The sequence below is a fragment of the Pelodiscus sinensis genome, chromosome 17 (genome assembly GCF_052426305.1).
Source record: "Pelodiscus sinensis isolate ZL-2025 chromosome 17, ASM5242630v1, whole genome shotgun sequence".
Taxonomy (NCBI): Eukaryota; Metazoa; Chordata; order Testudines; family Trionychidae; genus Pelodiscus; species Pelodiscus sinensis.
In genome coordinates, this window is record NC_143068.1 from 1,415,653 (window position 1) to 1,428,480 (window position 12,828).

A 12,828-nucleotide genomic window follows, 5' to 3' on the forward strand; every position below is an offset into this window, starting at 1 on the left:
CCTCTGAGCCTGGCTCGGTGTTCAGCCAATGATGAATTGATGCTTGCTAAGCATTTGGAAGGTGCCAGCGTTAGGAATAACCCTGGGCTGCTGCTGAGAAGCCAAAACCGGGGCCCAGTTGATATCGGTACCAGTGGCATCGGAGCTGTGTCCGCAGTGGGGGTGCTGAGAGCCACTGAACGCGGCTGTGACCCTGGACCTGATGGAAACCACTTCAAGTGGGGGGGGGGAGCTGGCAGGCCCCCCAGTCCCAGCACTTACGGTGTGGCGGTGGCTCTTTGGGATGGCAACTTCTGCCCATCAGCCTGGACCGACACCCGCCAGCTCGTTCCACGGGGCATCGCTCAACGGCAGCAAAGATGGGCAAGTCAGCGCGGGATTGTCCTGTTTGGTCCGCTCGCAACAGCAGCTCCTGGAAGCAAAACGGAAACAGACCCCTCCAGTCAGCCGCCGGCCGAGGAATTCTGGCAGGAAACCGAGTCTCAGGAAACGTCACGAGGCTGCGTCTGGCTCGTTACTTCCACTCGTCTAATTTTCGAGGGCGCGTTTCACCCAGCGGGGCACCTCTGTGGCTTGGGTGCGGAGAGGCCTCTTCCCGCAGAGTGACTTGGAGTCACAAGCAGATTTATGAGTGGCAGGGGGAAGCGGGGCCCTCCTTCCTCCGCCGTTCGGCCCCACAGCCATGCGGGCGCGCACGGGGGAGCCTTGCTGGGTTAGCGACTGGCCCGCAGGCTCCAGGAGCTCTGTGGGGAGGGTGGAGTCCCGTGTTCGGTACCGTGGGGTTTGTTTACAAAGAACATGCTCCGAGTGCTATGTCCCGGGATGGGGGGACTCCAACGGGGGGGAGAGGTTCCTTTGTTCGTTGTTCCAGGCCTCTCTGCAACCAGCCCGGTGCCCACAAGCTCTCTCTTGGTTTTCGGTCTGCGTCCTGCGGCGTCACACGCCCGCGGCTCTGCCGAAGCTCGCTCCAGGGCGTGCACCCGAGTGGGGGAATCCCTCTGCTAGTGGGAGGTGGAGGTGTAGCTAGAGAGACACGGTGCAGCTGTGCCGGCTGCGTCTCGCATCCCACCCATGGGGGCGGCTGGGCTGACCGGGGCGGCTGGCCTTGACAGGAAGGGCTGCAGGCAGGCTAGGCAAGGGGCCGTAGGTGCCTAGGCCTTTGCTGCAAGCGCCATGTGCCAGCGCATCCATGCGCCTTTGTTTTGAAGAACCTGTGCCGGCGTCGCTCCAGTTGGCTTGCTGGTCACCGGTGCCGGGAGGAGACAGGCCCACGGAGGCCACGCCCAGGCGGGCCGGTCATGGTAACGTGATGGGGACGTGGGGCTGCAGCCCAGCAAGCCGGTCCCGGGGCAGCCGGATCAGGGCTTCGGCGAGAGAGAGGTGCAGGAGGCTGCGTAGGTGATGCCGTGCTCAGACGCACAGCTCGTCCTGCATGCCTGACGCTCCGCAGCGGTGCCCCCCTCCTGCAGCTCTGGTCCGTGGGCTGCCCTCAGGTTTCTGTGAGTCCATGTGCCTGGCACCAGCTTCTCCCACTGTGCCCCCCCAGTGCCAGGACCAAGGTTCCTAGCCTGGTGGCTACTGCAAAAGCCTGGTTTTCCACTAGCGACTAGTCGAGATGAATGTTGCCTCCAGCTTGCCGGAAGGGCCGAGCTCATTGGCAGGGCTCGTGGACCCGGCTCCGGCGTGATCTTGCTTTAAAGGTACCCTCTGAGCAGCCCCCGCCCTGCGGGACCAAAGCTTGCGACTGCCCGGGGCTTGCTGGGCCTCCCCGTTGCCGTGGGAGAGGTTAGAACGTGGCCCTTCGAACCCCCCCCCCCCCCCCCCCCGGTTACTGCCAAAAACGCCACTTGGAGAGCCAGCACTGTTGGCTCGCGTAGAAAAACGGGGCCAAAGGAATCCACTGCGCCCGGCCGACCCCCCGCTGCTGCCTTGGAAGCAGCTGGGAGCAGCAGATGCCAAACCTCCCCCCAGTCAGGCCCTGCAGCACACCTGTATAACTCATCTATTTTTTAAATCAAGCTTTTAAGAGCATGCTGCCGGGCGGCGTGGGGACTAGGGATTTCGTCAGGGCCTCGCGTCTGCTGCGCTCGGCTATTGGCAGCTGCCGTCTCTCGAGACCAGCCCCATCCTCTAACGAGAGGTTGTTTTCTGTCTTTTGCAGCAACGTAGAGACGGAGAAGTTGTGCGGTAAGTAGGGCCGCCGGCTCGGTGCTCTGCATGAATTAGCCCGGACAGAGTGTCTCAGAATTGCCCCGGTTTCTCGCTTTGCAGCATCAGGCGCTAGTCACTGGCGGAGCTGGGGTGCTAGGGAGGTAACAGGGTAGTCGATTAACTAATAAACAAAGGCTTATCGGTCAATGCTATAGACTACACACATCCCCCCCCAACTAATAAACAAAGGCTTATCGGTCAATGCTATAGACTACACACATCCCCCCCCCCCCCCCAACTAATAAACAAAGGCTTATCGGTCAATGCTATAGACTACACACATTCCCCCCCCCCCCCAACTAATAAACAAAGGCTTATCGGTCAATGCTATAGACTACACACATCCCCCCCCCCCCCAACTAATAAACAAAGGCTTGTCGGTCAATGCTATAGACTACACACATCCCCCCCCCCCAACTAATAAACAAAGGCTTATCGGTCAATGCTATAGACTACACACATTCCCCCCCCCCCCAACTAATAAACAAAGGCTTATCGGTCAATGCTATAGACTACACACATTCTCCCCCCCCCCCCACTAATAAACAAAGGCTTATCGGTCAATGCTATAGACTACACACATTCTCCCCCCCCCCCCCACTAATAAACAAAGGCTTATCGGTCAATGCTATAGACTACACACATCCCCCCCAACTAATAAACAAAGGCTTATCGGTCAATGCTATAGACTACACACATTCCCCCCCCCCCCCCCAACTAATAAACAAAGGCTTATCGGTCAATGCTATAGACTACACACATTCCCCCCCCAACTAATAAACAAAGGCTTATCGGTCAATGCTATAGACTACACACATTCCCCCCCCAACTAATAAACAAAGGCTTATCGGTCAATGCTATAGACTACACACATTTCCCCCCCCCCCAACTAATAAACAAAGGCTTATCGGTCAATGCTATAGACTACACACATTTCCCCCCCCCCCCCAACTAATAAACAAAGGCTTATCAGTCAATGCTATAGACTACACACATTCCCCCTCCCCAACTAATAAACAAAGGCTTATCGGTCAATGCTATAGACTACACACATTCCCCCTCCCCAACTAATAAACAAAGGCTTATCGGTCAATGCTATAGACTACACACATTCCCCCCCCCCCCCCAACTAATAAACAAAGGCTTATCGGTCAATGCTATAGACTACACACATTCCCCCCCCCCCCAACTAATAAACAAAGGCTTATCGGTCAATGCTATAGACTACACACATTCCCCCCCCCCCCCCAACTAATAAACAAAGGCTTATCGGTCAATGCTATAGACTACACACATCCCCCCCCCCCAACTAATAAACAAAGGCTTATCGGTCAATGCTATAGACTACACACATCCCCCCCAACTAATAAACAAAGGCTTATCGGTCAATGCTATAGACTACACACATTCCCCCCCCAACTGATAAACAAAGGCTTATCGGTCAATGCTATAGACTACACACATCCCCCCCCCCCAACTAATAAACAAAGGCTTATCGGTCAATGCTATAGACTACACACATTCCCCCCCCAACTGATAAACAAAGGCTTATCGGTCAATGCTATAGACTACACACATTCCCCCCCCAACTAATAAACAAAGGCTTATCGGTCAATGCTATAGACTACACACATTCCCCCCCCCCCCAACTAATAAACAAAGGCTTATCGGTCAATGCTATAGACTACACACATCCCCCCCCCCAACTAATAAACAAAGGCTTATCGGTCAATGCTATAGACTACACACATTCCCCCCCCCCCCCAACTAATAAACAAAGGCTTATTGGTCAATGCTATAGACTACACACATTCCCCCCCCCCCAAAACAAAAAACAAAACCCCATTTTTTAGCAGGCTGGCCAGCAGCCCGGCTCAGTCCTGGTTTGCGCCAGTTCTGGGGCCTGTCCCCGCTGTGGCTCTGCATTTAAAGAGTATTAGGAGTTAAGTGGGCAGGCAGCCCGGCTCGACCCGGGTCTGGGAGCTCAGCCCCCCGCCCCCCGGACAGGAGCTTCTGCCATCCTGTGCTGCTGCTGCTTTCTCAGAGGCTGCAGCCCAGGGCGACAGGCAGCTGGTGCGTGAGGGGAGCTGGTTTTTAAACTGGCTCCCCTCGTGGGCCAGCTCCTGCCTGGCGCCCCACACTGCTGCATCTGATACAGAGGCAACAGTGCGGGGTGGCAGGGGACTCCCCAGGAGTGGGGCAGGAGCACCCTGGCTTCCGGCCCCACCCCCGGGGCTGTAGAATAGTCAAGTAACCACTAAGAATTCAGGAGGTTACTCGGCTATTGGCTTAACCGATATTTACCATCCCTAGTGCTGGGCTGGATGCAGCCAGTGCAATGCCAGCGTCTCTGCCAGTGGGGATAGGCGGAGGTTACAGGGGCTCTGCACGGCCCTGGCGGGACATTGCGACCCCAGGAGGGAAAGGGCGTTCTGCTCTCCAGCCGCGGGCTGGCAAGCCGGACGCGTTGCCCTAAAGACAGTGGGAGTAACAGGGCATAGCGGAGAGCAGGCTTTGGCCGTATTTCAGGAGGTCTGGCGCTGCCGCTGCCTGCGGTGGAGGAGATGAGCTGCGGCTGCTGGTCCCGGGGGGGAGGAGGGCTCAGCATAAACCAGTCTCCCAGCCACAGGGGTCCCAGGGAAGGGCAGGAAGGAGCCAGGCCTTGAGGGAATCGCGTTGGGAGCTGCTGTTGCTCTTCTGTCCCACTCCAGATTATTTCTCGGCGCACCTGGGGGAATACAGCCACGTGCTCTCGGCTTTGGAAGCCCTCAACACTGCTGTGCTGGCTGCCATGGACAGAGCCAAGCTGGTGAGGATGGGGCCGTGTGGCGTCCAGGTCTGAGAGCGCGGGGAGGAGGGAGCTCGGGCTGCAGTGCCGTGTCTCTGTAACACGGGCGTCAGGCCCTCAGACGCTTACTTAATAGCCCTTGCTGGGAAAGTCAGTTCATGCGCGTGCGTGTTACTGACAATGTGATTAACCGGCCCGTGTGTATGTGCAGCACTGCCTGTGACAGGCTGGGCCTCTCCAGTCCGGCACCCTCGGGACCTGACCGGTGCTGAACCAGGGAATGTGCTGAACCACAAGAGGTCAATATTGTCTAGCAGCATCCCCAACACTTCCCCTGCTCCCTGGGCTCTTAGAAGACATTTGGGGGTAAATTCGAGCTAAAGAACAGCACAGAACACTGAGAGCCAGGACTGATGGCTGGAAACAAACTACATGGGACCACGGGAAACCTGGCCCCGCTAAGTGGACTTGCTGCTAACCCGATGGCAGACCAGCGATGTTGCTGGACCAGAGAGTGCCGGATTAGAGAGGTTTAGCCTGTAGTGGACGAAACAGAAACTCTTCAGCTGCGTGTCAGAGGCAATGTTGCCTCTAATCTTTTATCCACATGTGGATTTTTCCCATCCATGTGCAGAATAATTTTTATGTCCACAGAGGCATGTGCGGATGTGCACCACCAGTAGAAACATAAACCCTAGCTGTGGGCGCTATGCAAATCAGCTGGGTGGCACTGGACTCTCCTGAGTGGCTGCACAAGTGCCCGGCTTACAGGGAACACTGGTCATAGGCCCTATACTGCTAGCAGCCCGTGCCAGTTCTAACTGAGCCCAAGCAGTAGCAATGTGTCCTTGGAGCTGAGAGATCTGCGTTCCCACCCGGCTGTCCCACAGCGTCCTGAGAGGCGGGGGGAGGATGTACAGCACAGGAACAAGCGGGAGGTCCAGGTTAGAACTGGCTGTTGCAGCACTGAACTGGTTGTAAAATGTGGGCTGGGTGGGCCCAGTGCAAACATGCTCCCTGCTGCCCGGTGCCAGTGTGCAGCCAGGCCGGTGAGTAAAATCAGTGTTTTCCGAAGTCACAGCAGCGTGCCCCGGGCCGTGGATGGGTTTGGAAAGCCGAGGGGAGCAGGCCTTGCCCACATGTCACCACGGGGCTACTGGTTGTTCTTAAACTTGTAAATCGCCACCCTTGCAATCTGTCTCGGGGGTTAAATGCCTGGTCCAGGCAGAGCAGGGACAACACCGTGTGACCCGAGGTAGGTGTCCGTTCAGAACTAACCAGCACAGCTTGAGAACTGCCCAGCCCACGGAACGAAGGGCAGATCCAGCAGGTTCCCAGGAAGTATCCAGACACAGCGCGGTGGGTTGGGACGATGCCACGCGCGAGAAGCAGCTCTATTGATTGGATGCATTCCTGACCACCGATCACTCACCCTGCTCCAGCTGGCTGGGCATTCCCCCGGCTCTGCGGGCATGGCTGGAAGAAAAATCTGTGGCTATTGTCTAGGCCAGGCAGGCCTGCCTGCTTGTGTGTGGCATGGCAGCGATGCGCTGTGTCGGACCCGGGGCACGTACTAACCACTGGGCTGTGGGCTCAATCTCTTAATTGCTTATGCCAAGGGGATCAGCTCCAGCCACGGAACTGGTGGTCAGGGCACGCTCCTGGGATGTGGGGACCCAGGTTCATTTGGGTCTCGCACGCAGCAGGTAAGTGCCCAGCCCTGGCCTTTTTGCTGTTCTGGGAGGGGAGCTTCCTGGTTTTTCATGGCAAGCCTGGAAGGTTTTGGTCTATTTTGGGATGGAAACAAAATTCAAAACCTTGAAATGTTCATAGAAGCAGAAATCGTGTTTTCCTCTCTCCCTGCCACGGCAGCGCCTCGGCGTGAGCAGACTTGGGGTTCAGGCCCATCCACCGCTGAAAAGCGGCTTAGAGAGTGCAGCCTTGTTACCTAGCACCTCTGGACCTGACTCCCAAAGCCCAGCTGCTCCTCTTCCTGCCACTGCCTTTCTGGGCCAGTCCCTTTGCGCGTCTGTGCCTGTTTCCCCATTTGTAAACGGGGGACAAAGCTGCTGATGCTCTTGGAAAGGTGCTGTGGGACCGACAGGTTAAGACCGACACATCAGGCCTGCCTTGCACCGCCCTGTTTGAACAGAACGTGGGAACACCTGCTTTTCCCGGGCTTGCTTGTCGCCCGTCACTGTAGCTGGTCTTCGTTCAAACGGCCGGCTGGTGTTATGAAAACCCGAGACCCTCCTGCATCACCCAGGCAGCATCCTTAGCCATGGAGCGGGAGCCCTTGCACTGGACGGGAGCGGTCGGCTGGGCTGGGCCGGCAGTAAGGGGAGCGCTGGCAGGGGTAGTGTGGAGATGCTCTCGGCAGCGCCTGGCACGTGCCAAAAGGGGCACGCAAGATGGCATTGCACGGCACACGCAATGAACAGACTCCCCCTCGCCCCCCACCCGCAGCGGGGAGCCCGCGCTGGCGATCCAGCACTGGCCCCCCACATGGCACCAGCGAACACCCCCCTCGTGATCCTTTGGGTGGCCAGTTCTGGGCGGGGGAAGGCAAGAGCGGGGCACCGCCCGAACCTCCCTCCCCCGTGCTCCGGCTGGGTGGGGGGAGGCAAGAGCGGGGCGCCGCCCGAACCTCCCTCCCCCGTGCTCCGGCTGGCGGGGGGAGGCAAGAGCGGGGCGCTGCCCCAGCCTCCCTCCCCCGTGCTCCGGCTGGCGGGGAAAGGCAAGAGCGGGGCACCGCCCGAACCTCCCTCCCCCGTGCTCCGGCTGGGCGGGGGGAGGCAAGAGCGGGGCGCTGCCCGAACCTCCCTCCCCCGTGCTCCGGCTGGCGGGGGGAGGCAAGAGCGGGGCGCTGCCCGAACCTCCCTCCCCCGTGCTCCGGCTGGCGGGGGGAGGCAAGAGCGGGGCGCTGCCCGAACCTCCCTCCCCCGTGCTCCGGCTGGGTGGGGGGAGGCAAGAGCGGGGCGCCGCCCGAACCTCCCTCCCCCGTGCTCCGGCTGGGTGGGGGGAGGCAAGAGCGGGGCGCCGCCCGAACCTCCCTCCCCCGTGCTCCGGCTGGGCGGGGGGAGGCAAGAGCGGGGCGCCGCCCGAACCTCCCTCCCCCGTGCTCCGGCTGGGTGGGGGGAGGCAAGAGCGGGGCGCCGCCCGAACCTCCCTCCCCCGTGCTCCGGCTGGCGGGGAAAGGCAAGAGCGGGGCGCCGCCCGAACCTCCCTCCCCCGTGCTCCGGCTGGGTGGGGGGAGGCAAGAGCGGGGCGCCGCCCGAACCTCCCTCCCCCGTGCTCCGGCTGGCGGGGGAAGGCAAGAGCGGGGCGCCGCCCGAACCTCCCTCCCCCGTGCTCCGGCTGGGCGGGGGGAGGCAAGAGCGGGGCGCTGCCCGAACCTCCCTCCCCCGTGCTCCGGCTGGGTGGGGGGAGGCAAGAGCGGGGCGCTGCCCGAACCTCCCTCCCCCGTGCTCCGGCTGGGCGGGGGGAGGCAAGAGCGGGGCGCCGCCCGAACCTCCCTCCCCCGTGCTCCGGCTGGCGGGGGGAGGCAAGAGTGGGGCGCTGCCCGAACCTCCCTCCCCCGTGCTCCGGCTGGGTGGGGGGAGGCAAGAGCGGGGCGCCGCCCGAACCTCCCTCCCCCGTGCTCCGGCTGGGCGGGGGGAGGCAAGAGCGGGGCGCTGCCCGAACCTCCCTCCCCCGTGCTCCGGCTGGGCGGGGGGAGGCAAGAGCGGGGCGCCGCCCGAACCTCCCTCCCCCGTGCTCCGGCTGGCGGGGGGAGGCAAGAGTGGGGCGCCGCCCGAACCTCCCTCCCCCGTGCTCCAGCTGGGTGGGGGGAGGCAAGAGCGGGGCGCTGCCCGAACCTCCCTCCCCCGTGCTCCGGCTGGCGGGGAAAGGCAAGAGCGGGGCGCCGCCCGAACCTCCCTCCCCCGTGCTCCGGCTGGGTGGGGGGAGGCAAGAGCGGGGCGCCGCCCGAACCTCCCTCCCCCGTGCTCCGGCTGGCGGGGGGAGGCAAGAGCGGGGCGCCGCCCGAACCTCCCTCCCCCGTGCTCCGGCTGGCGGGGGGAGGCAAGAGCGGGGCGCTGCCCGAACCTCCCTCCCCCGTGCTCCGGCTGGCGGGGGGAGGCAAGAGCGGGGCGCCGCCCGAACCTCCCTCCCCCGTGCTCCGGCTGGCGGGGGGAGGCAAGAGCGGGGCGCCGCCCGAACCTCCCTCCCCCGTGCTCCGGCTGGCGGGGGGAGGCAAGAGCGGGGCGCTGCCCGAACCTCCCTCCCCCGTGCTCCGGCTGGCGGGGGGAGGCAAGAGCGGGGCGCTGCCCCAGCCTCCCTCCCCCGTGCGTGAAGGGCGAATGGGAGAGTGAAGCGGCGCGCGGTGGAGAGCCCCCCCCCTTCCCGGGAGAGCGGCGTGGCCCAGGCCGGGCGGGTTCAGTCTTGGCGCGGTTGCCGACCCTGCTCTACGTTCGTCTGGCCGGTTGCTGTTGGCGGAGGTGGAGCCCGCAGGCGGCTCCCGGCTTGTCCTGGGGAAATGCGGCATCTTCCGCTGTTGTTGATGCCGAATAGTTGAGCACTCGCGGCGGCCGGATACTTCACCGTGCCCAGCGCCAGCCACCGACACGTTCTGCTCCCCGCCACACAGGCGAGTTCAGAGTTAACGCCGCAGGCTTATTTGGCCTGACTCCTGATTTACTGCAGCGCAGCACAGAGCAGAGTCTGGCCCAGGCCCTCGGCCTTGAAGAGAGACTCTGCACTGAGGACTGGCTGGTACCAGGCGGGGGTCCCAAAGAGAAGTGCACCGGGCAGCTCCTCATTGAAAGCAACGACACGACTTGATCGTTCTTAGGGATTTTGAATACTCAGTTGTTAGCATGCGTCTGTGTGACGGCGCGTTGGGGTTTCCCGTCTCCTGCACCCCCGTAGTGGCACGGACAGACTCCCCCAGCCGGTAGACTAGAGGGAGTTTACTGCTTCTCCAGATACAGCACAGCACAGATGTCATCTGGTTACAGGGCAGGCCTAGGATGCCTCAGCCCTCCTTGAGATGGGGGAGCCTGGGCCCCTAAATCCCAGCCCCTTGCCTAGGCTGCTTCCTCCATGAAACCAGCCAGAAACCTAACTCACCCACTTCCAGCCCTGCCCCCAGCCAGGGCTCCACTCCCCTTCTTCCCATTGTCCCACTCTCTGGGAGATCACTGGTCAGAGAGGTTCAAAGCCCCCTTGCATAATGACTCATCCCCTGCCCTGCTGGGCCGTGCTGCAGCCAGCAGCCAGTAGAGGTCACTCACAACCCAGCATAGCAACCAGCAAGGTACCCCCCACTACGTCAGTCTGCCAGGAGGCAAACAGGAGTGTGTCCCTGAAGCAGTTGGAGCTGTGCTAATCTGTCTGGGATGGGAATCTGTGTGTCAGCCCCATCCTGATCAGCACCTACCTCTCCTGCTGTGGAGGGGGCATCTCACCGCCCAAAATGAACAGTGGGGTGCCCCATTGGTCACCTAGAAGGTGCCTATTGTGACGTAGTGGGGGTACCTGGCTGGTTTCTATACAGCTGGCTCTGGGGTAACCACCACTGGCTGCCGTGGGTACCACGACCCAGCAAAACAGGATGAGTCACTACGCAAACGAGTATGGCCAGCCACCCCCCATGGAGAGGAACAAAGGAAGGTGGATGCTGCCCTGGCTGGGGGGCAGGGCTGGAAGAGGGTTGGTTAGTTAGTGGCTGGCTGGAAGCATGGAGGAGACAGCCTAGGGAAAGGGACTGGAGTTTAGGGGCCCAGTCTTCCCCATCTCAAGGGGGCCTGAGGCATCCTAGCCCAGCTCTGTGACCAGATTACATCTGTGCTGTGCTGTATCCTGGAGAGGCAATAAACTTCCTCTATTCCACCGGCTGGTGCAGTCTGTTTGTGCCATTTCGGGGTGCAGGAGACGGGGAACCCCCAACGCGCCGTCACACTGGTGTCAGAAGTGGGATGCATTGCACCCCGTGGATGGAGCTTCCAGCGGCGAGCGACAAGGCGCAGTAGAAGCAAGAGCCCTGGAGCCAGGCGTGCTGGAGACAGAGCGAAGCGGTTCCTGGGAATCGTGGGGCGCTGCAGCACTAGACTGGTGAGTCTGCACCGAGGGGCCCAGCGGGCAGATGGCCTACGCCCGACTCTTGAAGGCAGAGCTGGTGGGGCTGTGCAGAGAGAGGAGCTTGCCTGTGCGGAAAGCAGCCAAGGCCCAGCTGATTGCCCAGCTGGAAGAGAATGACCAGCCACAGGGCCAGGATCTTGTCCCCCGGGGAAGCAGCCAGACCCCCCCTGCGAGTGTGTCAGGCTCAGAGAGGGAGAGGAGCGCTGGAACCCACCGGAGAGATGAGACAGCGTCTCCCGGGAGGCCTGCAAGCCGTAGCCCATCTAGGGCAGGAGCTAGCCCAGCGGAGCTGCGGCGGCTGGAGATCCAGCTGCGGATGATGGAATTGGAAGTAGAGGACCGAGAGAGGGACCGCCAGGACCGAGAGAAGGAGCGCCAAGATCGAGAAAGGGACCGCCAGGACCGAGAGAGGCAGCGACAGCATGAGCTGGCCATGGCAGAGCGGAGAACCGGCGGGGCACCGGCTGCGCCAAGAGTGGATGGGCCCCAGGGTCCCGGGACTGCCAGGCGCTTGGAGAGGCTCGTGGTGGCCCAATTGAAGGACATGGGCGACATAGACGGGTTCCTCAGCTCCTTTGAGAGGGCCTGTGGACTGCAACGGGTTCCCCCAGCTGACTGGCTGCAGGAGCTCATCCCCGCACTGAACCAGGAGGCGGCCGGAGTGCTCAGTCAGCTGGAGGGCCTACAGCCAGGGGATTACAACCGAGTCAAGGAGGCCCTGCTGCACAAGTTCGGGCTGACCCCTGAGATGTACAGGAAGAAGTTCCAGGGGGTACAGAAAGGGCCACGGGAGACCTATGTGGATCTGGCCTCCCGCCTATCGCAATACGGCCGCAAGTGGGTGTCTGGAGTCGGAGCCCAGACCGCAGAGGAGCTGCTCAAGCTGGTCCTGATGGAGCAGTTCTATGAAGCGTGCCCACCCAAACTGAGGCTGTGGCTCAAGGACCGGAGACCAGAGAACCCCCAGGAGGCCGGGAGGCTGGCGGACGAGTTCACGGAGAGCCGGTCCGGGTGTGAACGGGAGTCCCGGAGAGAAAGGGAACCGCGCAGAGACCGGATCTCGGCTGAGCGACGGAGGGAGTCAACTACGGGGCGAGACCAAGGAACAGGTCGTCTGTGCTCCAGAGAAACCAGCCAGGTACCCTCACTACGTCACACCTATCCATCCCAGTTGATCTCTGTACTGCCAGAGGGTGTGTCCAGACTAGGGTTTTTTTAAAAAAAAACGTCCCCTGCGTCTAGACTGCAGCCGCGTTCTTTGCAAAGTAAATCAAAAGAAGGCGGCAGTTTTTTCGATCGCGGTAAACCTCGTTTTATCAGGAATCACGCCTTTTTCCTAAAGCACTCCTTCGAAAAAAGACGCTGTTGAATGCAAACTGCTTTTTTGAAAGAGCGTCTAGACTCTCTCTTTCGAAAAAGCGACTCACTTTTTTGAAAAATCTGCTTGTAGTCTAGACGCTCTTTCAAAAGAGGATTTTACGAAAGAGGCTTGAAGTCTAGATGTAGCCAGACTGACACAGCTCTATCCCCCTCCCCCCTTAAAACTCCACCCCCTCCCTAGGGAACCCAGCCCAGTGCTTCACCGCCCCTCTAGGGAAATAGCTTTTCCTAATCTCCACCCTAGACCTCCCCCCTGCACCTTGAGCCCATTGCTCCTCGTTCTACCATCTGCCCCCCCTGAGAACAGCCTCTCTCCAGCCGCTTTGCAA

The 12,828-nt window shown here is 60.9% G+C and overlaps 1 protein-coding gene across 1 annotated transcript in view; it reads left to right on the forward strand.

Annotated features, from left to right (window-relative positions):
• NECAB3 (N-terminal EF-hand calcium binding protein 3) overlaps positions 1-12,828 on the forward strand; it is a 75,067-nt gene that overhangs the window by 16,759 nt on the left and 45,480 nt on the right. Inside the window, exons 4-5 of the mRNA XM_075901509.2 lie at positions 2,162-2,187; positions 4,923-5,020. Coding sequence (XP_075757624.1) covers positions 2,162-2,187; positions 4,923-5,020 — 124 coding nt within the window. The remainder of the gene's footprint in view (positions 1-2,161; positions 2,188-4,922; positions 5,021-12,828) is intronic.